The sequence below is a fragment of the Pundamilia nyererei genome, unplaced genomic scaffold, assembly GCF_000239375.1.
Source record: "Pundamilia nyererei isolate P.nyererei 1_Seehausen unplaced genomic scaffold, PunNye1.0 scaffold00009, whole genome shotgun sequence".
Classification (NCBI taxonomy): Eukaryota; Metazoa; Chordata; class Actinopteri; order Cichliformes; family Cichlidae; genus Pundamilia; species Pundamilia nyererei.
In genome coordinates this window covers 4,085,379-4,109,989 of record NW_005187410.1, presented here as the reverse complement: position 1 = coordinate 4,109,989, position 24,611 = coordinate 4,085,379, and the positions used below count along the sequence as shown (strand labels likewise).

Here is a 24,611-nt window from a genome sequence, read left to right as displayed (position 1 = left end):
CTCTCTCTGTCCTTCTCTCTGTCCCTCTCTCTGTCCCTCTCTCTGTCCCTCTCTCTGTCCCTCTCTCTGTCCCTCTCTCTGTCCCTCTCTCTGTCCCTCTCTCTGTCCTTCTCTCTGTCCCTCTCTCTGTCCCTCTCTCTGTCCTTCTCTCTGTCCCTCTCTCTGTCCTTCTCTCTGTCCTTCTCTCTTTTTTCTTCTCTCTCTTTTGATGCTGAAGTCCTACCTCTGTCTTTGTTTCTGCTGCTTGATCTGTGCTCATCCTTTTTGGCAGCTCTCTCTTTACTTCTGGACTTTGTCCTGGTTCTCTCACCATTTCTACCTTTTGTGTCTTCTTTATGCTTTTTGTCAGACTCATGACCCTTATTTCTGTCTTTACTGTGATCAGATTCTGCCTCCTTTTCTTTCTTATGAACATTTCTATCTTTGCTCCTTGAGCGACCTCTCCTCTCGTCACTTCTATGCTTGTGACTCTTCTCTCTGCTTTTTGACCTTTTCTTTTCTCGGCTTTTACTGCGACTATGGGATTTATCCTTTTTCTTTGCCTTCTGTTTATCATGCTTCTCATCCTTCGCTACAGTATCCTCCTCCTTACTTTTAGATCTATGAGATCGAGTTTTCTTGTCTTTTTTACCCTCAGTTGTATGTTCAGCTTTTGAACTTGAAGTCCGTCTTTCTCTTTTCTGTGCTTTAGCAGCCTCATCCTGACCCTCATCCATGTCACCTCTGTAAAAGAAATAGTAGAAAAAGAATAATAACAATAATAAACTTTAGGAGTTAGACAAAACATCAATTTGGCAGAAATTTTTTTACTTTTTTTTTAAAAAGTAACTTTTCTGTTGTTTTGTTATATAATCAAGTGCACATCCACTCACCTGCCACTTTATAAAGTACACCTGTTTAGCTGCTAATATATAATCTGTCAATCACATAACAGCAATTGAGTGTATTTAGCTCACCTTAATATTGCTAACCATGCCTGTCGTTTTATGAGCACAGTGAACCCCAGTGAGTGTACATGCACCATGTGATATAATGTTGATGCCTGCTCAGTAATCCAGGTAATTTCATCTGGATGCAGCATTGAGAAACATCTCACTCAGCTAAGTGACTTCTTCAGTCTGAAACTGGGATATCATATGATATGGGAATTTTATTATTAAGTATGCACCATATACCACATGTAACTCTATGTTGTGTATGTCAATAATATTCATATTGAGTATGAATTTGGGATTGAAAATATTTAATTTTGCTAACAGACAAAACTCATAGGACGAGTCAGAGTGATGGAAGCCACCTCAAGACAACATGTGCATATCTGAAACAAAAATGATTTAGCAGGACTCGCCCTGCCCTGCAAAGTAATTCTGATTAAGGGTTTTGAGAGTGGTCAAATTGAGTTGTCATTTCTGAGGGGGAAAAAGCCACTCACATGGCTCATTTATTAACTAAAGAAAAAAAAAAAGTCTGTCACATCTTTATGTATTAAGAGTTTCAAAGGTACTGTAACTCAAAAGAAATGGTTTAGGCCCTTAAAAGTTTTAAAAAGTGTTATAGAAATGAAATCATACATGTTGGGAATAATATTCCAACAGTTTAAATATTCATGCTTTTTCAGTGGTCGGTGCAGTTTACCAACAGCTTGTCTGTGGTCATCTCAGATACAAGGCTCAGCACGTTCTCAGTTTTATGACAAACACTTCATCTCTGCTAGGTGCACAGCAGAGGTGTCAATATTTACCAGCTTAGGAGGAAATGGAGCTAAAGCTGCTGATTGTCAGGATCCATTTGCAGTGTTCACAACCTTTTTACTGCCCTTTCAATTGCTTTATATTTTTTAATATAAAGCAATGCAAAGACCGTAAAAAAAATAAAATAAAAATCATACATGCACACTGCAATGTATGATTTTTAAATCTGAAATATGGAGCCCAACAAAAATTTCTTCTTAAGTGCTTTAAAGTGGATTAAGTTAAAAAAAAAAGTCCTGCCTACAGGGAACTTCTACAACATCTTTGACTTTAGGTGATATCATCTTACCTGTCACCCTTAATCCATCGCTCTACTGTGACTGCCCTCATCCTCTGACGCTGCATCTCCTGTCGCCAGTGTGGGGGAGTTTCACTGCGCCGAAAACGATCTCTAGACCTTGAACGAGAGCGTGATGGGGTCCGGTATCTCTAGATGGGAGAAACATAAATCAGCATCTTCAACATGCCTGTGCATAAGTAAAAACAAAACAAAGCTTGTTATAAATAAATCTTGCTGTATGACGTAAAGTGTGCAAAACGTTTGGTCCACCTACCCTTGGACCCCTGCCTTTTATCTTCCTGCCAGATCGAGTCATCACGAGTCTTCTGTGATATGTTGATTGAGAGTTGTAAGCTGCACCAGTACTGTAGGTGAGAGAAGGCGTGAAAATGAACAAACTGTATTACTTTTTGATATTTGTGATATTGGCTGACTCTCAAACACACCTTTCTCTTGGTCTTTCGTCTTTATTTCGCTGATCCTTGTTAACCTCCTCTTTTGGCTTCTGGGCTATCTGGGGACTTATCCTCATAAGGAATCGATTTTCAGGGATGGGTGGGATTTCTTCAGGACGCACTGTAGATGTAACCAACTCATCTTGTTCCTTCTCTTCAGCACTTTCAGCTTCTGATCTGTAAAGATTTTGTGGGTCAGTAGCAAGACACTTGGTGCCATTTACACAGCAGACAGTGAATAGGTGAAAATAAATGAAGTACTTCTTCTTGTCCTCCTTCTGTTTCTCTTTTTGCTTCTTTGCCTTCTTTTTCCGCTTCTTGGATTCTTTTTCTGACTCTTCGCTCTCGGAGGACGACTCTGAGGAGATCTCCGAGTCACTGGAGCTACTGCTGGAGCTTGATGAGGCCCTCTTCTTCTTTTTTGCATCTTTTTTTGCTGCAACAACATAAACAGCATTATTATGATGACTGAAACTCATTAAAAAACAACAACAACAAACAAACAAAAAACTTTGAATATACTTTATTTAAACACACCTTTAGATTTGGGGATGAGCTCTCCACAGTTCAAAACTTTCACCTCAGCGTACGGTCGGCTGTTGGGGTCCGTCTTCTGGCTCTCCATGGTTTGAATGACTTCTTGGCCAGAGATCACGTGACCAAAAACCACATGCACACTGAGAAAATAAAGTGGTAGCAATGCCTCATTACATGCTGCGTGCATTGTGCATAATGGGATTAATTAATAATTCAAAATGTAGTTGGGAGGCACTTACCCGTCGAGATGTGGAGAAGGTTTTGTTGTTCTGAGATGTGAAAGCAGGACATTCAAGGGAAAAAAAAGAAAAGAAGAAGAAGCATCTAATCACTTTCAAAGTTCAGAAATGCAACTGATAATGCACGAGGTCAATTACAGGTAGGAACAGATGTTGCTTACATGAAAAACTGGGATCCATTTGTATCTTTACCCCGATTGGCCATTGACAGCAGGTACTCCTTGTTGTGTTTGACTGCAAAGCTTTCGTCTGGGGGGGAAAAGGAGAAGATTGTACTGACATCTTGAAGCCAATGTCAGTTTGGATAATAACTGATGGCATTCACAGTGGCCTCCTTACCTTCAAAAAAGCCTCCGTAAATGGATTCGCCTCCTCTTCCATTACCTATGATTAAAAAAAAACAAAAAACCAACAAAAAAACATGAACCATGAAAAAATCTGTTGACTCATAAGTAACACCATCCTTCCATGTCGAATATAAAATTTACAAGTCCTGTAAACTCACCTTCGCTGAAGTCTCCTCCTTGAATCATGAAGTCTTTTACAATTCGATGAAAAAGGCATCCTTTGTAGTGGAGCGGTTTCTGAGTTCCCTTCCCAATGCCTTTCTCACCTGGACCAAACCACAGATCTGATTAATAACCTGTGCTGTTAATTGTCATCATTTGTGGAATAGTTTTATTGAGTAAATTCATTCACCTGTGCAGAGACATCTGAAGTTTTCACAAGTTTTGGGACAGACGTCTGCAAACAGCTCCACCACGATTCTGCCAACTGTGAGGAGACAGTGAGATCAGAGAAATTTACTTCTGTGTAAAGTACAATGGAGCACACTGATCAGTGGTTACAAGAAGCGTGAATCACCGAGTTAATCATCACACAACACAATAATCTTTTAAACCAAACAAGAAAAAGAAAAACAAAACAGATGAGGTTATGCATCCATTCACTGCACTGTCAGTCTGTGAGTTTAATGATTATAATTTAATCTATACAAACACCCATTTTACAAAAAACCAGGTGTTATAGGCGCACAAAAAGTAATTAATTTTTAAATTTACTAGTACACATCAAATGCCTTGATTAATAGTAAGGATGGTAAGATTTGTGATGACACAAGACTGCTCACTTTCTTGCAGAAAATGCACAAAAAAATAAAATAAAATAAAATCCACTAGCGCTTCTAAAAGAAGTTTTTCCTGGTCTAGAGTTCAGTATCTGAACAGGAAATGGAAATAATGTTAATAAAAGGACTGTGTAGATGTGTGCAAATTGAACCCTGATGGAGCTTTCATCTAACAATATAATATAAACTGGCATTGATGTAGTTCCAGACTACACTGAGGCTATTTTCAGCAAATTTAATAAACAGTGTGTAGTGTTCATATACTGAAACATTTTACTACCCCATTCATGTCTTTAAGGGCAGATTACAGAGTACTGCTGAACAAAGCTAAAGATTATTGCCTTCACTTGTCACATTTTTTGACATCCATATTTTTCCCTTTGCCAGCTGCTGACTAGCTTGTTTTGGTCAGCATTAACCTCATCTTCAGACTATGAATTAACTGTGATGTTTTGCTCACTTGGTTGATCATGCAACCCATCTATAGTCCTCACTGCAGGGGACTTGGGTTTAACAGCTTGCTGTCTGTCCCCTCACTCTCTTCCCACCCTCCTGTTTGCCCTGTTCTATTCAGTACAGGCAAACCCCCCCACAAACTGAAAGAAGACCGAAAGAAAATAAACCACGTGTGTTTTCTTGGTAAACCACACAAGGCTTAAAGTACCAAAAAGCAGCCAGAATTTTCTCCTTCTTACCAAGTACATTGCTGATTCCAATGTCAAGGAAGCAGCGAGGGCGCTGTACCTTGATCCCCATGATCACCTGAAAATGAGAAACAAGGTATGAACACAAGGATGACAGAACATCGAACAACCCCCACTCTGACCATTAAGACCTTACCAGTAACTTCATTCAGGAGCAGAAATTAAACACACGGGTGGCTTCTTTAAATGTAACATAAAAGTTCACTTGAGTTCTGTTCGCCTGCATGATATCAATACAAACAAAGTACCGATACAGTTCCCATGCGACTTATAGCAGCTGCATTATCTGCAAATTAGCCTCGGCTAGCTAACCGCGCGATTAAGTATCGGTCGACTGGTTGAGCGGACAGCAGACACACGTTTTCATGCTTAAAAATAACAAATACCGACGCTTACACACACTCACTAACGTGGACCTTCATGTTACAGTTTCACACGCCCCCCCACCGTATCTTTTTAACGGCAGGCCTAGCGTTAGCATTAGCATTAGCAAGTCACCTATCGTTAGCTGCAGACATGTACATAGAATTTACTGCAAGAAGTGAGCGGTACATTTTCAGCAAGTTTAAACGGCGCATAAAAGTAAGACTGACGCAACAGTACATCACCTGGAAAACCGAATATACCGCACCGTAAGGCGAGCAGCTCTCCCAAACAAGCAAAATGAAGTTTCATTCAGTGCTGGGCTCAGTGTTTTCTAAAGATGGCGCGGCGAGGACGTCAATGTGTTTCCAGAGCCGTGCACCGGTCAGCGCCAAGGGGCATTTTTACCCTGAAACTGGCCTGGCAGGCGCAAATGCTCGATTCAGCTGCCGAGTGACTTTTCTGCAATGGCATAAAACCAGTTACATTTGCCGTTTCATGTTGCTAAAAATTGTGACCACTTCATATCCATAGTTTATTGCGCAATTTTGTCTTGTCATATTGTATTTTATGTTACTGAGCAATTCTACTTTATTTGAGCTACTTTGTTATACGGTCGGTTCAATGTTTTGGTTACTGTAAACAAGTAACATTTTGAATGACTAACAAATAATTAACAATTTAGAAGCTCTTTCTGCTACTGTTTATTTTATTCATAAGACACAATTACGGTTTAGCATCTTCAAATTTCGATTGGATAACTATAAATTTTGAGCATTTAAGCATTTCAACATTTTAATTTACTCAAAAGTAACAAGGATTTTGACACATTAAGTCAAAACTTCGACAAAGCTTTGCCTGGGTAAAGTTTTTTTTCCATCACCAGAAACAAACTTTCATAAAATAAAACAAAATATGTTTTATCATATTTTACCTTTTTCTATTGATTGATTGATTGATTTGCAAGAAATCATTTAACCTGAAGAGCCACTGCCTGAAAGCCCTAATCCAGGGTTTAATAAACTCTCATTGCCTTATGTCACTGCTACGGAAGTAAAACTTCAGCGCACACATGTAGGGTAAATTTGACTTTGAGCCGTTTTTATTACCTTTTTGTATTTGTATTAAGATATGTGATGCACGAATCTCGATTATACACAGAAATCTAGGCAAGAATGCAGCTGTAAGGGCAAGTCCGAGGTTGTTGGGGGGTTTAGGTGATTGCTTCTTTAAACACGTGAGGCAGCAGCCTCCACTTCAGTCCAGTGGTTACCAGTAGAAAGCCTCCGAGCGGACAGTTTCTTCACCAGCTTCTTGGTTAAAGAGGTCAGCCCCTCATCCCGAGTCAGTGTTTGTTTCTGAGCATAGTTTGAAATGTTTTTGTGTTTTCGCAGACCATGTCATGCAGGTTGTTTTCATCCCTCCAGGCTGTAACTGTGTGGGGTTTGATCTCAGCTCACTTTGAGGAGGTCAGAGCAGTGGACACAGGTACAATAAAGAGCTGAGCCCAAGCCTGCGATGATGTTTCGCCTCCGATCTGTGAACTCCTGCCTCCGTAGGCTCCTTCATGGAGGGGCGGTGACCAGAGACCAGGTGCTGGAGCAGCTGCAGGTGTGCTCTGCTGAAAACCATGTGTTTGATGTAGTGGGCAAGAACAAGGCTAAGCTCACAGTGGACCACGTGAACTATGCTGTGCAGTTGCTGTGGAAATTTCAGAGGGATAGACCGGACATGCTCCGGACTGTGGACCTCATCAAGAGTCACCAACAGTTCCAGACTCTTCGGGTTTTGGCAGAAAACAAAATAGATCTCATGGATGACTTCATGTTGATCGATATCCTCTACGCTTTTCTTAGGTACACGGTCACACATTATCCAGTGTATTCAGATTATATGACTGCAAAGGTTAACACGCATGCTTTCCTTCTAATAGGCTGAATATGGAGCCACATGACTCTCTTATTCAGCAACTGGTTTCAGAAGCATGGCTAAGAATAGACCGGTAAGAAAATGTTGGCTAATTTAAAAAAAAGAAAATTGTGTAATGGTTAAAACACAGTCATGATTTACTTTTTTGCAGGTTTCCAATGGCTTCTCTGTCCAAATTTGCTGTCTGCTTAAATGATCAGCACCTTCAGCACAGTCCTCTAATGGGGCGCATAACCAGCATTGTGAATGAGAGGCTGCCAACTATTGATGATGCCAGGTTTGTTGGGCGACCCATGATTTATCAGTGTTTTGAATATAACCACCTCTTGTTGTGTCGTCACTCCCCCCGGCTTTATTATGTTTCAGGATCCTGGCTGCTCTGATGATCAGCGTGTCATCCCTGGTGTCTCCCCAGCTGCGGGACGCTCTCATCAGCAGAGCCGATCACCTGCTGCACACCACGGATCCCTCAAATTACAACATCCCGCGACGAATGGTGCAGTTTCTGCGCAACATCAAGTACATTCACAGACCGCTGCTGGAGAGGTGCAATGAGATCTTCCTGCGTAACATCCCCACACTGGATGCAGTGAATCTCAGCATCATCCTAGGGCTGTATCAGTCACTGCAGTTCAAGAACTGTGACTTCAGGCTAGCTGCTAAACAAAGGCTGACCGAGCTGATCGACTCGAGCATCGATCCTTTCTCCTTCACCAAACTGTTTGTTGCTCTGGCCCCTATGGCCACTCCAGAGATCAGAGAAAGGTTTGTTTCATTATCAGTAGCGTGATATGAGGGGAAATCTCTTTAAAGCAGTTCCCACTGACCTGATATCCACTTTGATTCTTTCCAGGTTGGAGAACACAGCCCTCTTGTTGGCGGATGAGCTCAATGCACAGCAGGCACTGGCTGTAGCTGAAGCACTAGAAGAGATTCAGAGCAGGAACCTTAGCTTAATGAACAAGTGAGTTGTTTATGTGTTACCACCTGTTACAGTATGCCTGGTGTTGTCTTCACCTTGTGTGTGGTGTGTCTTATAATCAGTTCCTGGATCAGAGCCTTTGTAGCCTGACAGTAGAGATAATCAGTAACTATAACTAATCATTTTTCAGAATTGCATCGGTAATCCAGAGAAACCTTCACCTCTACAAGTCAGTGGAGGTGGCCAGAATCACACAAGCCCTTTTTCTGTTGCAGTATCAAAACCCCGAGCTCTTCGCCACACTGAGAAACATTTTGATCAAGTAAGTCTCTGCCAAAGGCGCAACTGCTGCTTCACAGTTTATTTGGATAAAATGCAGACTGACGCCCTTCTGTCTCTCAGGTTTTTGGAGCACAGCGTCTTCCCGTACGAACTGACCCGTGTGCTCTCCATGCTGCCCTGCCCGCGACTCGAGGAGGCCGTGGTCTCTCGGGTAGACGCGGTAGTGGAGCAGTGTAATCTCAGCGAGCTTAACACCATTTCTTTTGCCGTGGCCAAGTGGGTGCGCAACGATCAGTCCTACCGCCACAACACTCACAGCAAGTACGTGCGTCTGCTGCAGACGTTGAACCGCTGCGGGCACGAGAGGCTGCAAACAGCCAACCGGCTGGACTTACTGCTGGACGAGCTCAAGTACGTCTCGGGGGAGTGGTTTGAGGAAATGCTGCTGGACGAGACCATGATCACGCTGCAGAGGATGATCGACCAAATAAACTGGACCAACGTCCCCAAACTGGCCTTCTTCCTAAACAGGATAAATCATCTCAGCCCTCCTCTGATGGACCGAATCGCCAGTGTGACTGTTGAACACATCCATAAGGTGCTTCAAGAGACATTCATTGGATCACTATGTTAAATACTGCATACTGACATCCTCTATTCTTCATGTCTCTTTTTTTAAGATTCACTACTCGGAAACATACGCCACACTCCTCCCCTTTTCTGTCCTTAACTATGACCCTCCGCAAGTAGACGAGCTGTATGATGCTTGTATTAAGCGCTTCACTCCTCATCTCAGTAAGTTTTTATGTGTGATTGCAGATAATTTTTCTTTCTTATTTTAGGCTTACACTCACTGTATGTACTTGTAGGCTCCTTTGACCCACATCTGCTGGTCCTCCTGGCATACTCCTTGGCTGTAGCTGACCATTTTCCCGAGGAACTGATCAGAGTAATTTTCAGCATAGACTTTCTGGGAAAGCTGGATTCACAACTGGAAAGTAAGCTGCCAGTTTCCTTAAATTTGAGCATCTGTGCCACAGCTTCCATAGTGAAATCAGATGGGACTAATATAAGTGTTTATATTGCTTCCTCCAGCCCTGTCCAATGCGCTCAACATGCGGACACGACTGCGGCTCATGGAGCTCAACCGTGCCGTGTCTCTCGAGTGTCCGGAGTACCAGGTGCCTTGGTTTCATGAGCGCTACTGCCAGCAGTTGCATAGGAAAGGTAAGAGGATGCCCTGAAATCAAATTTTCTCTTTTTATGTAGGCTTGGTTTAAAACTGCTGCAACTTAATGCTATATCAGTTACATGGGAGTTGTTTGTTTTTAGGGAGTGGCTCTGTGAGTCCTGTGCAGCAGCAGATCCACAAACTGCTGGGTGAAGTTCTTGGAGGCATTAACTGTGTGCAAATGGCAGTTTTTACGCCATATTTTTACACCATAGGTGAGTAATATGAGGTGACCGTATTTTCTTACACTGTTTTTCTTTTGTAAAAGTCTTTAAATGTATTGAATGGACTGATTCAGTTCGAATATTATCAGTTTAACTCCTAATCAAAAGCCTTTCATATAGTTATATTACATTTCTGGTTTGAAACGACATGCATATGACACATGGTAGGAAGCAGTCTTCAATCAGCACCACAGGGCCTGTACTACAAAGGAGGATTTTGTCATATCCAGATAACTTAAGGGTTAACAATCAGTTGTTCTGTTGCCAGTACACTCACCAGTAATTGTGATTGGTCCGATGCTGCCAGTGCCACCCCTTTCTTATGAACATGGGGGAGGGTTAACTTCGCAAGTTGATAACTACCTTTTTGTGACCATTTAACCCTAATATTAAGTGTTAGGGTGACCAGATAATAGCTTCATAGTACAGGCCTCAGGTGTGCAAAAGGTAGTCTCTTAGATTTTATTTTAAAGAAATCCTGAAAGATCATCACAAATTGCAATGGTGTAACTGGGAGACATAATCTTGACTTTCTCAGGAAAATACCATAGACAAATCCTGATCCAGATTTCCTTCTTTCTCGAGGAGCTCTGCACATGAGGTTGTCACGCAGTCTCATTTTTAAAAACACGACACGTCACTTTGTCTTTTTCAGACTTTGAATGCAAACTGGACAAACACTTGAAGCCGCTGTCCTACATCGAGCCAAGCACACTGCAGATCTCAGACAGAGGAAAAGTTCACTGGGACACAAGCTCACTGGAAAACATCAGGGATGAGCTTCCAACTGGAGCTCAGCGGTATGGAGATCCTTATATGTACTTGTATATACACAGATCAAGGATACTTAGTATGTTGACATCCTCACTTTGCCTTTTTCTCAGTGTCGCTGTGGACTTTCTTGATTCAAAGTACTTCTGCAAAAACACTCATCACATGAAAGGTGAAGCCCTGATGAGAAAGAGACACCTTGAAATTCTGGGATACCGTGTTGTTCAGGTGAGACAGTTTTACTCTGGTTGATGTTAAATGTCGTTCTCTAACTGCATCCAGTTTAAATACTAGCAATATTACAATAGACCTGCTGTGCAGTAATTGGTGATGTTTCGGTTTTGCAGATCCCTCACTTTGAATGGAACTCTATGGAGCTTTCAACACAGGATGCCTGGAAGGAATATCTAAAAAAGAAGATATTCAGATAGCGTTCCTCCCGAAAGCCCTTATTTATAAAATCATGATTGAAATGTTGCTTTCAGCACCGAAGTCGGAGTTTCTGTGACTGAACACACAGCACAGAAACTCCCCACATATTTAATTATAGTCTAAAGTTGACATGAGTCTACCTCATTCACCTTAAATGAGATTGTGTATTATGTGCTTTTGTAATTAATACGATTTTTTTTCTAAATAAAATCTGAAAAATTGTATTTTTGCTTTATATTTTCAATATTTAGATCAGTGAACTTTTGCAAAAAATGACTGTCCGGCTTTTAAACATCATTGCATATCTGTTACTTAGAACTAGTGTTTTAATGCATCATTATATGTTTATGCTGACACGTGTCAGATTGCACAGGGCCACACAAGAGTGGACTCCTGAGTTTTTGCAATCAGGGGATCACACATCCAACAGTATTTAGATTTTTTTTTTTTTTAAAGTTGCTTTTATTTTTCTGCATACATGATGTTGACCTCTTAAAACACCAACGTGTCTAAAATACCAAAGAGCCATGCAATATTTGTGACTGATTTCAATACTATAAAAGAAAACCATGTGTTGGGGAATTCTCAGATGTGCTATAGAGCGAGGGTTCTCAGATTGTGGTCCATGAGCACAGTAAAATGCACTAGTACATAATTTAATCATCCACAATTAAAATGAGATTCACTTAAAAAAGTTTAAACACTGATCTACTCTTCAAGATCACTTTCAGCACGCCTATCCTTTTTTTTATTCCTCTATGTGCTTGCATGGGCTCTCTGCAAATGTTGAGGATGATCAGGCAACAAACAGCAGCTTTCAGTGAAAGAGTCACATCAAAGACTAATGCACAAATAATGTGTTCCAGTGTCACAGAACCAGATTTTGCCCCTTGCTGCTTCTTCCTTTTACCCAAAATAGAAATCTAGAGAAAGGATTTTGTGCAGGACTTCTAAAAGTAGAAGCTCTACTAAGAAGGTTTGGAGGTACACATGGACACTATGTATGAGAACTGAAATCAGGTACGCGTAGAGTAATGAAACCATTTTTCTGTGTGGACTCTAATCACATGCTGGCAGCCTAAAGTAGCACTCGGTCATTAAAACTTTATAACATGATGGTACATTTTATTAAAGAAGGGCAGGCATGTGTGAAAATGAGAAAAATAACCTGCTGAATAAAAACATGTACAGAGTATTCTCTATCCTGCATCAGTAACAGTGAACATGCATGATGTGTTGTTACAGTTTGGGCATTCTGGCTGCATTCAGGCGCATAGAGACACACGAGGCTCCGGCTGCATAACGCATCTCTTTGATCATGCCAGTCCACTGTTTCTTGTCATCTTCATAGCTATTTAAAAAAAAAAAAGAGTCAAAATAAGTATAAATGAATTAAAATATTTTGTCCCCCCGAAATAAAATAAATATCATGTAGATACTGTAATACATAATGCAAAAGTAAAATAAAAAAACATACTGCCAGATGTCAATGACTTCAGAGGGTGTACACTCTTTGTTCTCATTCTCCACCATAGCAAAGCCTCCTACGGCATACAGCAGTCCGCCACAGCTCACCAGGTTGATTGAGCTCCTCTCCTGTGGAAAATCTGTAAATGGTGTCCACCTGCAAGAAGATGCACATAAATGTAACATGAAGCAATTCCTGTGTGCTTTTAATTTCCTGAAAGATCTAATTAAAAATGAGCTTTGTAGGCCTTACAGAATGCCTTTTCTCTCATCAAAACGCTTTTTTCAGATACCACTCGTGTCATGTCTGCAAAGTCCTTGCTTCCTCACACAGCCCAGAAACATGCATGTTAGGTTAGTTGGTGATTCTAAATTGGTTGTAGATGTATTCTGAAAAGTTTGTCTCTCTGTATTAGCCCTGTGATAAATAGGCGACTTATCCAGGGTGCACCCACCTCTCAACGAGTGACAGCTGGGGTAAGCTCCACAACAATCTGCCAAGAGCATTAAAGACCCTACTGCAGTTTGTCCCAGGGAAACTAAATCCTTTCATCTTTCTGTCCAGTTCATAAAAGAACACTTCCAAGGGGGGTTATTTTCAGAGATAGTGCTGGTTGTCCATCATTTTTAGTCAACCATGCAGTTCTTTTTATGTTTAGGGGTTATTATCTTGCAGTCTAATGTTTGTAATCATTCTAATATCAAAATAAAGTTCTACTTCCTGCAGAGGTAATGCCTCTGCAGGGCATCAGAGGGTGTAGTAACACAGGTTTCTCCAGCATTGCCTCTGTTGTGTGAACAAGGCTTAAATTACTTTATTGTAACTTCATCATTTTCTTAATCTACGAGAGACACCTCGAAGGGACGGTTGTTGTGAATTAGCACTATATAAATACAACTGAATTTAATTTAATGACAGGCCCCATTTCTCCATGAAAATGAAGGGCTTTTCATTTTTTGACTTTGCCCTGAATCTTTAATTTGTCAATAATCATTATTTACTCCAGTTAGATTACTCCAGTTGGATTACCGCTCACCTTTGTACTGTTTAATATTGTCTCCTGGACATTGGCTGCTCATGTTTGATTTAAAAACAGAAAAAAATGGGGGGTTGTGTAAAACCTTTTAATGGTAGTGTGAAAACAGTTTTTAGTGAATCTATTTTTATGTTTTTAACAGTATCTATATCTTCTACAACTCAGAAAATCTAAATCTGAACTTGTATGGTTTATATTAGCAGCACCTACTTGTTGGTCCCAAAGTCGTAGGCTTCACACACAGCTGTCAGGCCTTCTTCATTGACACCTCCAGCAACAATGATCCTTCCTTTGTGGATAACAGTGCCAAACATGGATCTGGGTGTCTTCATGGCAGCGACCTCTTTCCACTCTGACTTCTTGTGGTTGTATGCAAACATCTTATTGATTGCTTTACTTTATTAACAGACAGAAACGATTCCAGGGAAGCGTTAATAACATGTGAAAATCGTGGTTTGACTTAACGTGTAAATATTTGGGGTATTTGCAGCCTTACTTCTCATCGGTTTTTCCTCCAATGCAGTATACCAGCCCGTTCTCAGAGACCACACAGTGGCCGTGGATTTTTAAGGGCAACTTTTTTGTTTCTGTCCATTTCATTTTTCTGTTGACGCAGATAATAAGGGAATAGGAAATGTTCAATGCAGAACCGTGAAGCAAGGCTTTTGTAAAATGTGTTGAACTTACTCGGTGTCATAGCACATGACGGTGTCGTGAGACTCGTTGGTCTGTAAGTCTTTTCCTGCTACAGCAAAGATGAGATTCTCAAATTCACCCATAGCAAAGAGACACCTGGGGGAGGGCATGGGTGGCAGAGCGATCCATTCAGCAGCAAGACTGTCCAACTGCAAACAATGATTTCGGATTAAGAAAAAGATTCAAATTGTTGCTTTAATATGAATTAAAGGAGCACTTTCTACCTGGTAGAAGTAACACTGCAGGGTATTCTCTTTCTCGTCCTCATCCACAAACAGTCCTCCCAGCACATACAGGTTGTTCTTCTTTGTTGTCAGACTGACGTGGTTTTTGGGGATTTGCTCAGCCATTGCTGCCAGAAAACATTCATTTTCCTGGACATCGTAGGCCACCGCAGCTGTGTCGTTAATCATCAGAACCACATCTCTGCCATACATGCCATATCTGCGGTTATCATTCAGGTAACCGGGCAGCTTCCCCTCCTCTCCTTCCTCTGCATCTTGCCCCTTTTTCTTCTCAGGTAGCTTCCCCGCAAAGGCTTCCTTGATGATTTTGATTTTTTTCTGGAGCTCAGGATCAGCCTTGACGAGGTCATCTTTCTCCACTTTCTCCTTGAAGTACTTCTCCGGCAGCAGTCGGAAACGGATGAAGTCAAAGGCCTCCACCAAAGACTTCACACGCTTGTCCTTGTCTTTTCTGATCCACCTCATGAGACACTCGAACACCGCTTCTTCCTTTTCCACATTGAGCGCATCTGCTCCGATAATGGCAAAGAGTTCAGGTGGAGCAAGCCCCAAGAAATCGTCATCCTTGGCTATGGTTTCAAAGTGATCTGCGACGTAATCTCGAGCCGCCATTGCCAATCTGGCACAATTCAGCATCAGTCCCAGTCTGTAGATGGCAAGGCAGCTTTTCTTGTTCAGCCTTTTCTGGAGATAATTCACACAAACTGTGAACACTGAGGGAATCTGGAAGCGATTGGCAGCAGTCAGAATATCCTGCACGTTGTCATCGTTGATGTCAATCTCTGCTGAGTACATGTAATTCACAATCACCTCCATAATATTGGGGTCAAGGTTCTCAAGAACAACCTCTTTTTGGCTTGATTCCTTACCGTCCTCTGAAAAGTAGAGCTCCCGGAAATAAGGACTGCATGCTGCCATAATGAGCCGATGGCAGGGGATGCTTCTGTCTCCGACCTTTAGGATACAGTCAATCAATTTATTCTCATTGAGAAGCTCCTTGAGCCCATCCTGGAGCAAAGTGCTCTGAAACAGACGAAGATCTTCCCTCAAACCTTGGGGATCCATTCTTGTGGGACAGGAAGTAGATTCAAGTAAGGGAAAACTGACCGTCCTTGCTGGTGAAGACAGAACTATAGACAGGCAGGTCTGAAGCCAGTTCAATATAACTGTGCCCCTCTAAATATAGCCAAACACCCCATCCATGAAGAATTCAGGTTGGCCAAAGCAGTGCGCTCACACAGCTGTCATGGAGTAAAAACAACTGATGTGCCTCGTCACCCCGAAAGATTAGTAACAACATTGTTGTAACCAAACAGAAAAACACATCATCTCCTTATTTTATTCACTTTTGACTAAATTAAAAAAAAAAAAAAATCCACACAAAACACTTTTTAAACAAAGTGGCACCACAGTGCAATCCAGTGCTCTGCAGGTTTACACAAACAGCTGGCATCTATACCACAGCTGTGAGCAGGGACGTCTACATGTGGAGTGAGTCAGAATTCAGTGATAGTAATGACTTCTACGCTACAGTGTGCAAGCCCGTGTCGGTGTGTGAGGCATTTCCACAGGAGTTACCAAACAAGCAGCCGGGGGTCAGCGAACAGCTGCAGCCACAGGAGCTCAAGGCCTGTTCTCAGACCATTGTGTCCCTTACACACACACAGTAGCTACAAAAGATATAAAGACATCAAAGAATTTACTTTCCACCATCTGTTTGAATATCTTTATTTATATTACATTCAAGTTCACTACAAGAAAATGTTTTATATAGTAAACGTCACAATTTACTTTTCTTTTTTAGGAAACTGCACTCAGCAAACCTGTACATCTTTTAACCAGAGCTATAAGCAATATTGTCTATACAAGCAGAACAACTACATAAAATATGTACATGTGTTTGATGTTATCTCAGCTCATTACTTCCCACAGCCCTTGAAGAGTGAAGCCGTCCTTTAGCTTTTCAATGGCGAGGCCGAGCTCCTCAGAGAAAACTGGCTCACGGTCTTGTTGCTTTGGGAAAACAAAACAGAAATCAGGTTTATAGCACTTTTTAAGTTTTATAGCAAGCTGTCATGATTGTATTATTATATATATTGAGATTTTACCTTATTGCCATCTGCAAAGTAGGCCTGCAACCAAACACATGAGCACATGTAGTTAAAAAAGCTAATGTAAATTAAAATAAAGCATTCTGCTTGTAGTAAATAGTTGATGACTCCCAGACACGAGCGCCAGGCAACATAAATTCATGTTTGTTCATTATGCTGGAGGATATTAGCTAATAGCTATTCTGAGAGTGTGAAAGCTAAACCTTTGATTCCCAGACGAGTGATGAGTGTAAGGGTTGCCAGCAGGCACACTCACAGTAAATGCATCGGTCTGCTCATCGGGCTCGATTTCCACGTCATCGGGAGGCTGTTCCACTGTGAGCTCTTCCAAAGGCTGCGGCTGAAATTGTTGTTAGGACAAACAGTGCTATGACAACACGATCAGCTGAAGAGCCGGGAAAGCCAGCTACATTAAAATATCTCCTTAACGGCTGTGAACTCAAAAATAGGCTTGCAGGCTATTTTTGAGTTTGTGATTCTTATATTGTGTATGTATGCCTACCTTTTCTTCCATTTCATAATCCACTCCAAAGATGGGGTTAGCAGAGTACACTTTATGCAAGGAGTTGATTTCTTTGAGTGCATCTTGGAGTTTTTCCACTGGGTCAATCTTAAACCCAAGCACGTACCCACCACTCTAAAAATCACAAAGTGGATATTTTGGTATATTAGAAGACCAAAAACTAAAGAAGAAAGTCCCAATAATAGAATTATATCAGAAGACTGTAAATGACATTGCATAGAAGTTACCTGGCGTGAGCTCTCTATCACCAGCGCCAAGCCAAACTTTGAGTCTCTTATTCTGATAGACCACTTGAGAGGAAATAAAATATGTTATACACCATCCTGATCTGCATTGAACAGGACACATTACTTCATAAGAGAAACGAATAATAAGACTTCTGATTTATGTGGCAGACCACTTTATTAGGTATATCTTGCAAGTACCGGTGGAAACTGCTTTAATTCTTTGTAGCATAGATTCAATACGATGCTGGAAACATTGCTCACAGATTTTGGTTTATATTGACGCAACAGCATCACACAGTTGCAGCAAATTTGTCAGCGGCATGTCCGTGATGAGAATCTCCAGTTCCACCACAACCCAAATGTGCTCTTATGGACTACACTTGATGAGATGTACCTAACAAAGTGGCTACTGAGTGTGTTTTATAATCGTAAACACATAAAATGCATTTACAGACAATGACTGATTGTTCGAGCTTTACTAGAAACATTTTATGAGAGAAACATTTCCCTGAATAAAAATCATATAGTTCTGTTTGGGAAATATGTGAGTCAATCGTGTTCAGGACAATTTTAACCATGTGGTGGCAATCATATCCACGCCTAACGAAGGTAAAGATACAGATGTGTACTTATTATTTGTTCCTGGCTGACTGTGTCCATTCACATGACATACTCTGATAAGATGTAGGCAAACTGGGTTGAACTAGGAATTAAACTATAATGTTGTGTGTTGTGTGTAACAGAAATCTAACAATCAGAGTGTCAAACTTTTAAAGCAGATTTAATCAGATTTCAGTTGCGATTCTGTATTTATTATATCTCAGTGATCACTGACATGATAATCAAACAGTTCTTCTCCTATTTATTTAGAAAGCTACTTTAAATTAACTGCAGAAACAATTGCCTACACTGTAGTTTTTGCCAAGATGTTTGCCAAGTGGTAACAATTGCTTCTAGAAGGACCTTGACTGTACTTACAATCTGGAGGTAAGGAATGCTGACGTTGAAGCTCTCATTCATGTTTGCGTGCCACACAATCCGAACATTGGTAATGAAAAAGGTTCCAAGGTTACCCTAAAACACAGCGTCATCAAAGGAAACTCACTTTCACATATTTAGAGATTATTTTCTATAATATGTTTTCACATTTTTTTTTAACTGTCATAATTTAAATGTGAACCGCTTAAAACAAACAAACAATGGAAATAAGTTGATCTTTGCGTTTCTGGTACTTACTGCACGCACACTATCATGCGCGTCTTAATATGCTTACATGTGTTTGTCTGTGATATTTATTGGTTTGGGATATGTATTGGAATTAAATAAAATCAATCAAACAGCTCTTCACAAAAACATCTCAATCGCCTGTAAATACTTCTTTAAAACAATGTGGTAACTTGTCCGTGCGTGCATATTATCTGAGAAACACTAAACAAATATTTTAAAAGTCACACTAGTACCTGATCGCTGGATAAATTCCAGACTCCATTAATTTTATCATACACTTGCTCGCGGGGCAGGAGTCTAAGCTGCTTATTTTGAATCAGTGCAGCTCGCAGTTTCAGGTCCCGGTACATTTTGGAAGTCTCATAGGCTCTGTAACAACACAAGTCACATTTTAAAACAATGAGAAAGATGTATGTTTGATAGATAATTTAAAAACTCCCTCAGTGCTGTTTTACCTGTGGACAGCGATGACAGAGGTGAAAAGCCTCGGACTTCCTGGAACCACATTTGTAAAAATAAACTCAAATCTCGTGTTGTTGGACTTGGTCAAGATGTAGAGAGCTTCAGTTTGACCTCTTAATTTCTGGAAGAGAGTAATTACTTCCTAAATTACCAACACTTTTATACACTTTAATTCTTAGCACGTCAAAAAAAACCCCAAAAAACAACAACAACAAAAAAACAATGCTGCCGTAATTTGTCCTACAGGTTTGACATTTGTCCACTTTATGTGAATAATGGATAAAAAAAACCTGTTGGCACACTTAAGGTGCATCAGTTAAGAAGTGTTAATGAAATTAAATATTTTTGATGTGAGGAAGTGTAAAAACATTCTGAACAAATAGTTTAAAACAGAAACAAAACGCACAGGTAAAACGAGTTTACTTACTGAGTTGGCTGTCCTTGTTGTGATGTTAATGATGGTGTTGTAACCTACAGCTGAAACAAAAAAGAAAAACTTCAGCCCCCTGTCTGTTTGTCACTGCCTGTGTCTCTAAACCATAAATCATATCAGGTCTCACTGACATCTTGCAAACCTTCCCTTTCACTCTTCTGCACTCTCTTCTTCTCCTCTCCTGTGGAACGTACATCACTATGGATGGTTGACCCCAGGTAGTTAAACTTATCCACGTTCACTACTGCTGCTTCACTGTTAAACCTGTCACCTTTTTCATTCCCACACATATACAATCTCTGACTCGTACCGTACAACTCACCACTGTCTCACAGTCCTCGTACATGTCCTGAACCATCTTCACATACTTCTTTGTCAATCCTGACTTCCTATAAGCAGTAGCACAGTTCTTCTCTGGCCAACCTACCATATATTTTCTCTTGATCCAAAACAACAAAGAACAACTTATATTGACCTTCTCCATCAACACTCTCAAAGCTAACATCACATCACTATTGTTCTTTCTGAGCATGAAGCCATACTGCAGGTCACTGATTGTAACCTCTTCTTAACCTGGCTTCAACAGCTCTTTCCCATAGCTTCATAGTATGGATCCTAAACTTTATCTTTCTGTAGTTATAACAGCTCTGCACCTCACCCCTTTTCTTAAAAATCTCTATCAGTACACTTCTTCTCCATCCGCCATGATTGTTTTAAATCTGGTGAAAAAGTTCACTCCCCTCTGTCCGAGACATCTCCATTCCTCCACAGGTACAGTGGGATGCAAAAGTTTGGGTAACCTTGTTAATAGTCATTATTTTCCTGTATAAATCGTTGGTTGTTACGATAAAAAATGCCAGTTAAATATATCATATAGGAGACACACACAGTGATATTTGAGAAGTGAAACTAAGTTTATTGGATTTACAGAAAGTGTGCAATAATCGTTTAAACAAAATCAGGCAGGTGCATAAATTTGGGCGCCACAAAAAAAGAAATGAAATCAATATTTAGTAGATCCGCCTTTTGCAGAAATTACAGCCTCTAAACCAGGGCTGCCCAATCCCAGTCCTCGAGAGCTACTATCATGCAGCTTTTAGATGCATCCCTACTCCAACACAGCTGAATCAAATGAATGGCTTGTTATCAGGCCTTTGCCAAACACGATGGCATGCTGAAGAGGTAATCAAACCATTTGATTCAGCTGTGTTGGAGTAGGGATGCATCTAAAAGCTGCAGGACGGTAGCTCTCGAGGACCGGGATTGGGCACCCCTGCTCTAAACGCTTCCCGTAGGTTCCCGTAGGATTTTGAGCAGTGTTTCGGGTCGTTGTCTTGCTGAAAGATCCGGCGCAGCTTCAGCTTTGTCACTGATTCCTGGACATTGGTCTCCAGAATCTGCTGATACTGAGAGGAATCCAACTTTAACAAGATTCCCAGCCCCTTGTTATGCCCAAATAACTCAATTTTCGCTTCATCAGTCCACAGCACCTTATTCCAGAATAAAGCTGGCTTGTCCAAATGTGCTTTAGCATACCTCAAGCGGCTCAGTTTGTGCTGTGGGCGGAGAAAAGGCTTCCTCTGCATCACTCTCTGTGTAAAATGCGCCGAATGGTTGAACGATGCACAGTGACTCCATCTGCTGCAAGAGGATGTTGTAGGTCTTTGGTGCTGGTCTGTGGGTTGACTCTGACTGTTCTCACCATTCGTCGCTTCTGTCTTTCCGAGATTTTTCTTGGTCTGCCACTTCGAGCCTTAACTTGAACTGAGCCTGTGGTCTTCCATTTTCTCAATATGTTCCTAACTGTGGAAACAGACAGCTTACATCTCTGAGACAGCTTTCTGTATCCTTCCCCTAAACCATGATGGTGAACAATCTTTGTCTTCAGGTCATTTGAGAGTTGTTTTGAAACCCCCATGTTGCTACTCTTCAGAGAAAATTAAAAGAGCAGGGTTGACCCCTTAAATACTCTTTCTCATTATTGGATTCACCTGTGTATGTAGGTCAGGGGTCACTGAGCTTACCAAGCCGATTTTAGTTCCAATAATTAGTTATAAAGGTTTTGGAATCAATAAAATGACAACAGGGCGGGGCAATCGTGGCTCAAGAGTTGGGAGTTCGCCTTGTAATCGGAAGGTTGCTGGTTCAAGCCCCGGCTTGGACAGTCTTGGTCGTTGTGTCCTTGGGCAAGACACTTCACCCGTTGCCTACTGGTGGTGGTCAGAAGGCCCGGTGGTGCCAGTGTCCGGCAGCCTCGCCTCTGTCAGTGTGCCCCAGGGTGGCTGTGGCTACAATGTAGCTTGCCATCACTAGTGTGTGTGGATGACTGATTGTGTAAAGCCCTTTGGGGTCCTTAGGGACTAGAAAAGCGCTATACAAATATAGGCCATTTACCAACAGTGCCCAAATTTATGCCCCTGCCTGATTTTGTTTAAATAATTATTGCACACTTCCTGTAAATCCAATAAACTTAATTTCACTTCTCAAATATCACTGTGTGTGTCTCCTATATGATATATTTAACTGACATTTTTTATTGTAACAACCAACGATTTATGCAGGAAAATAATGACTATTAACAAGGTTGCCCGAACTTTTGCATCCCACTGTATGTCATCTGGACCAACTGTGTTTCTACTCTATATCCTCTTCATAGCGACCCTCCCTTCATCCTTTCTAAACTTTTAACTAAACAATTCAAATAGATTAAAAAAATGCATACAACACAAAGTCAAATAATGGAGGCATCCAGGTGTACTTACACAAATTGACTCTTGGCAGAGCCAACGAGTGCCAGATGATTCTCAAATTTGTCACCAAGAGCCGTCCTGGAAAAAAGTGAACACCATGATCCGTTATTATTTTTGTTAGTAGCTCTCAGCATCAAGGTTATCATCGTTAGACTGAAAACTAAAAATGTTAAGCAATAAAAAACTCAAATGTAACGAGTAAACCCTCGCTGGACAACTCACTGAAATGGAATTGAGGTCAAAAACTCAAAATGAAAAGAAAGAAAAAAAAATTAAACTATAACAAATCTGGTCTAGATATTTGCAGTCTCTAAGGTAGCAAAAGCACCTCGGTCTCCGTTGTTTCCTTTCGTATCTTCAATTGAGTCCAGGCAGTCTATGAGCACCTCTCCAGGACGTGTTTTCATCTGCCTATGAACAGCATGGATTACAATAATGGCACTCAGTGCGTGCGATATAAAGCCACCGCAAAAACGAAAATACTTTAAACTTAATATATTTATCAGGAAAACCTCGCATCACAGTGTCGGTGTAAATAATGACGCTAGGCAATTAGCTTAGCTAAGCTCCATTAACCAGTTAGCCTCTACGGGCGGTGACAAATTAACTTACTGTGCAGTGATGTCAAACCTAACATCTCGGTCTTCCCACAGAGCATCTAAAACAGACGCCATGGCTGCAGGTTATCACCCGCACAGCTCTTTGCGGTAAAGCTTGATGTACTTCTGCAGTCGATATTCCAGCTAAAGAGGCTAATCTCAAAAAGCCATCCAAGCGTCATAATCACCACGGCAACAGACGGCAAGCCAAAAGGTCAAAAATGTGTATCCGTGCTTAAGGCGAATACTTGATCCCTAACCATTTTCAGACAAAAATGGCCCCAATTCTTCTCCATATTTGTTTTATTTCAACCATAGTGCCAAATGCTTCAAATTTAAGCCTAGCTGGATTACTAATCAGGGCTTTATTATAAGCAGGTATGATAAGGAGGACGGTGCTAATTAAAACAAAACAAAACAAAACAAAACAAAGCAAAGCAAAGCAAAGCAAAACAAAACAAAACAAAACAAAACAAAACAAAACAAAACAAAACAAAACAAAACAAAGCAAAGCAAAGCAAAACAAAACAAAACAAAACAAAACAAAACAAACAACAACCAACACCAGGGGAAAACAGCTTTATATTGAAATTATAATGTTGAGTTGCTTACATTTTAAATTGAGATAATATTTTTGTGAAAACTTTTGAAAACCTATACTATTTGCGTGTGTGTTTATGGTATCATATGCTCTGGATTTTCAATTTTACTGATTAGGATTTTATAAAATGGCAGTACAGAATCCACAAACTTTAATGGTGGCAAAATACAATTGGTAGTTATACCAGTTTCCACTAACTGACATTATCCTATTTTACTGCAGACACATCAACATAAATGGAATTAGTGGAAACAGTTGTAGTGCTTAAGTTAATAGATGCAAAGCAGACAATCATCCTTTTTGATTTTATTATTAAAATGTTTTTAAAAATCACCTGAGTTATACAGACTGCTCAAATCAACATAACTTAAATGAATAAACTGCAGAAAACCTCAATCTTTACAAGAAGATCTGATCTCCAAAAGTTGATTCTGTTCATCTGGACGTAGCGTTTTGTGGGAGAAACGTTTCGTCACTCATCCAAGTGACTTCTTCAGTCTCAGCTGACTGCAGGTTTCCCTGATCTTATAAACAGTACATTTGCATAATGACTGAAACCAGCCCACTGAAGGAACAATGGGCTGGGAGGTCAGTTCCTTAATCTTAATTATGCCAATTCTCATGACCATTGATCAACAACATTGACCAAAACCCACTGATCAAAGACAACTGATCAATGGCCATGAGTACCATTCACAGAGAGTTGGGGAATGGCTGCAATCACAGCATTGTAAGATGGCGAAAGATGTACAGAGTATCAGAGATGGTCTTTCCCTTTTCACGTAAATGGCCTCCTTGACTCTGCGCTCAAACCAGTGTTCCTCCCTGTCCAGGATGTGTACATCCTCATCATTGAAAGAGTGTCCACTGGCCTGTAGGTGTAAATAGACTGCAGAATCCTGGCCTGACGAGGTAGTTCTTCTGTGTTCGCCAGAGGTTGTTTGGTTTCCCCGATGTATAAATCCTGGCAATCCTCCTGGCACTTAA

At 40.8% G+C, this 24,611-nt stretch overlaps 4 protein-coding genes across 8 annotated transcripts; 1 reads left to right on the top strand and 3 right to left on the bottom strand.

Moving 5' to 3' along the window:
- Window positions 1-191: 191 nt before the first annotated feature.
- On the bottom strand, window positions 192-5,513 carry ppig (peptidylprolyl isomerase G (cyclophilin G); the record flags this gene model as incomplete). The annotated part of the gene is made up of 13 exons (XM_005723647.2): window positions 5,229-5,513; window positions 5,084-5,150; window positions 3,962-4,036; window positions 3,768-3,875; window positions 3,602-3,646; window positions 3,424-3,511; window positions 3,263-3,292; window positions 3,024-3,163; window positions 2,748-2,922; window positions 2,478-2,663; window positions 2,306-2,396; window positions 2,041-2,180; window positions 192-723 (listed from the first exon to the last, which is right to left on the bottom strand). Coding segments are annotated over exons 1-13 (1,689 nt in total), but the record flags the coding sequence as incomplete, so codon positions are not given.
- Window positions 5,514-6,473: 960 nt separating this feature from the next.
- Window positions 6,474-11,456, top strand: fastkd1 (FAST kinase domains 1). Of its 4 annotated transcripts, none has more exons than XM_005723450.1 (16): window positions 6,474-6,529; window positions 6,617-6,781; window positions 6,883-7,311; window positions 7,389-7,457; window positions 7,536-7,661; window positions 7,751-8,149; window positions 8,238-8,348; window positions 8,497-8,628; window positions 8,709-9,186; window positions 9,269-9,383; window positions 9,458-9,586; window positions 9,684-9,815; window positions 9,921-10,034; window positions 10,699-10,843; window positions 10,928-11,042; window positions 11,162-11,456. In XM_005723450.1, the coding sequence occupies exons 3-16, from the start codon at window positions 6,974-6,976 to the stop codon at window positions 11,243-11,245; spliced, it is 2,487 nt and encodes an 828-aa protein (XP_005723507.1). In that variant the 5' UTR covers window positions 6,474-6,529; window positions 6,617-6,781; window positions 6,883-6,973; the 3' UTR covers window positions 11,246-11,456. The 4 variants fall into 4 exon arrangements, with proteins under 4 accessions (XP_005723507.1, XP_005723509.1, XP_005723506.1 ...); XM_005723452.1 differs by having other exon boundaries at window positions 6,485-6,781; window positions 6,883-7,066; window positions 7,154-7,311; XM_005723449.1 differs by having other exon boundaries at window positions 6,485-6,781.
- An 887-nt stretch (window positions 11,457-12,343) lies between these two features.
- Window positions 12,344-15,840, bottom strand: klhl41a (kelch-like family member 41a). Of its 2 annotated transcripts, XM_005723448.1 has the most exons (7): window positions 15,561-15,840; window positions 14,671-15,473; window positions 14,438-14,595; window positions 14,247-14,354; window positions 13,961-14,146; window positions 12,724-12,870; window positions 12,344-12,597 (listed from the first exon to the last, which is right to left on the bottom strand). In XM_005723448.1, exons 1-7 carry the CDS (start codon window positions 15,754-15,756, stop codon window positions 12,486-12,488), a joined length of 1,710 nt encoding a protein of 569 aa, XP_005723505.1. In that variant the 5' UTR covers window positions 15,757-15,840; the 3' UTR covers window positions 12,344-12,485. The 2 variants fall into 2 exon arrangements, with proteins under 2 accessions (XP_005723505.1, XP_005723504.1); XM_005723447.1 differs by having other exon boundaries at window positions 14,671-15,840.
- A 606-nt stretch (window positions 15,841-16,446) lies between these two features.
- Window positions 16,447-23,329, bottom strand: bbs5 (Bardet-Biedl syndrome 5). The gene is made up of 12 exons (XM_005723446.2): window positions 23,037-23,329; window positions 22,753-22,835; window positions 22,437-22,502; window positions 19,669-19,718; window positions 19,235-19,362; window positions 19,013-19,148; window positions 18,531-18,626; window positions 17,553-17,615; window positions 17,305-17,439; window positions 17,059-17,142; window positions 16,800-16,823; window positions 16,447-16,704 (listed from the first exon to the last, which is right to left on the bottom strand). The coding sequence occupies exons 1-12, from the start codon at window positions 23,096-23,098 to the stop codon at window positions 16,603-16,605; spliced, it is 1,029 nt and encodes a 342-aa protein (XP_005723503.1). The 5' UTR covers window positions 23,099-23,329; the 3' UTR covers window positions 16,447-16,602.
- Window positions 23,330-24,611: the final 1,282 nt, after the last annotated feature.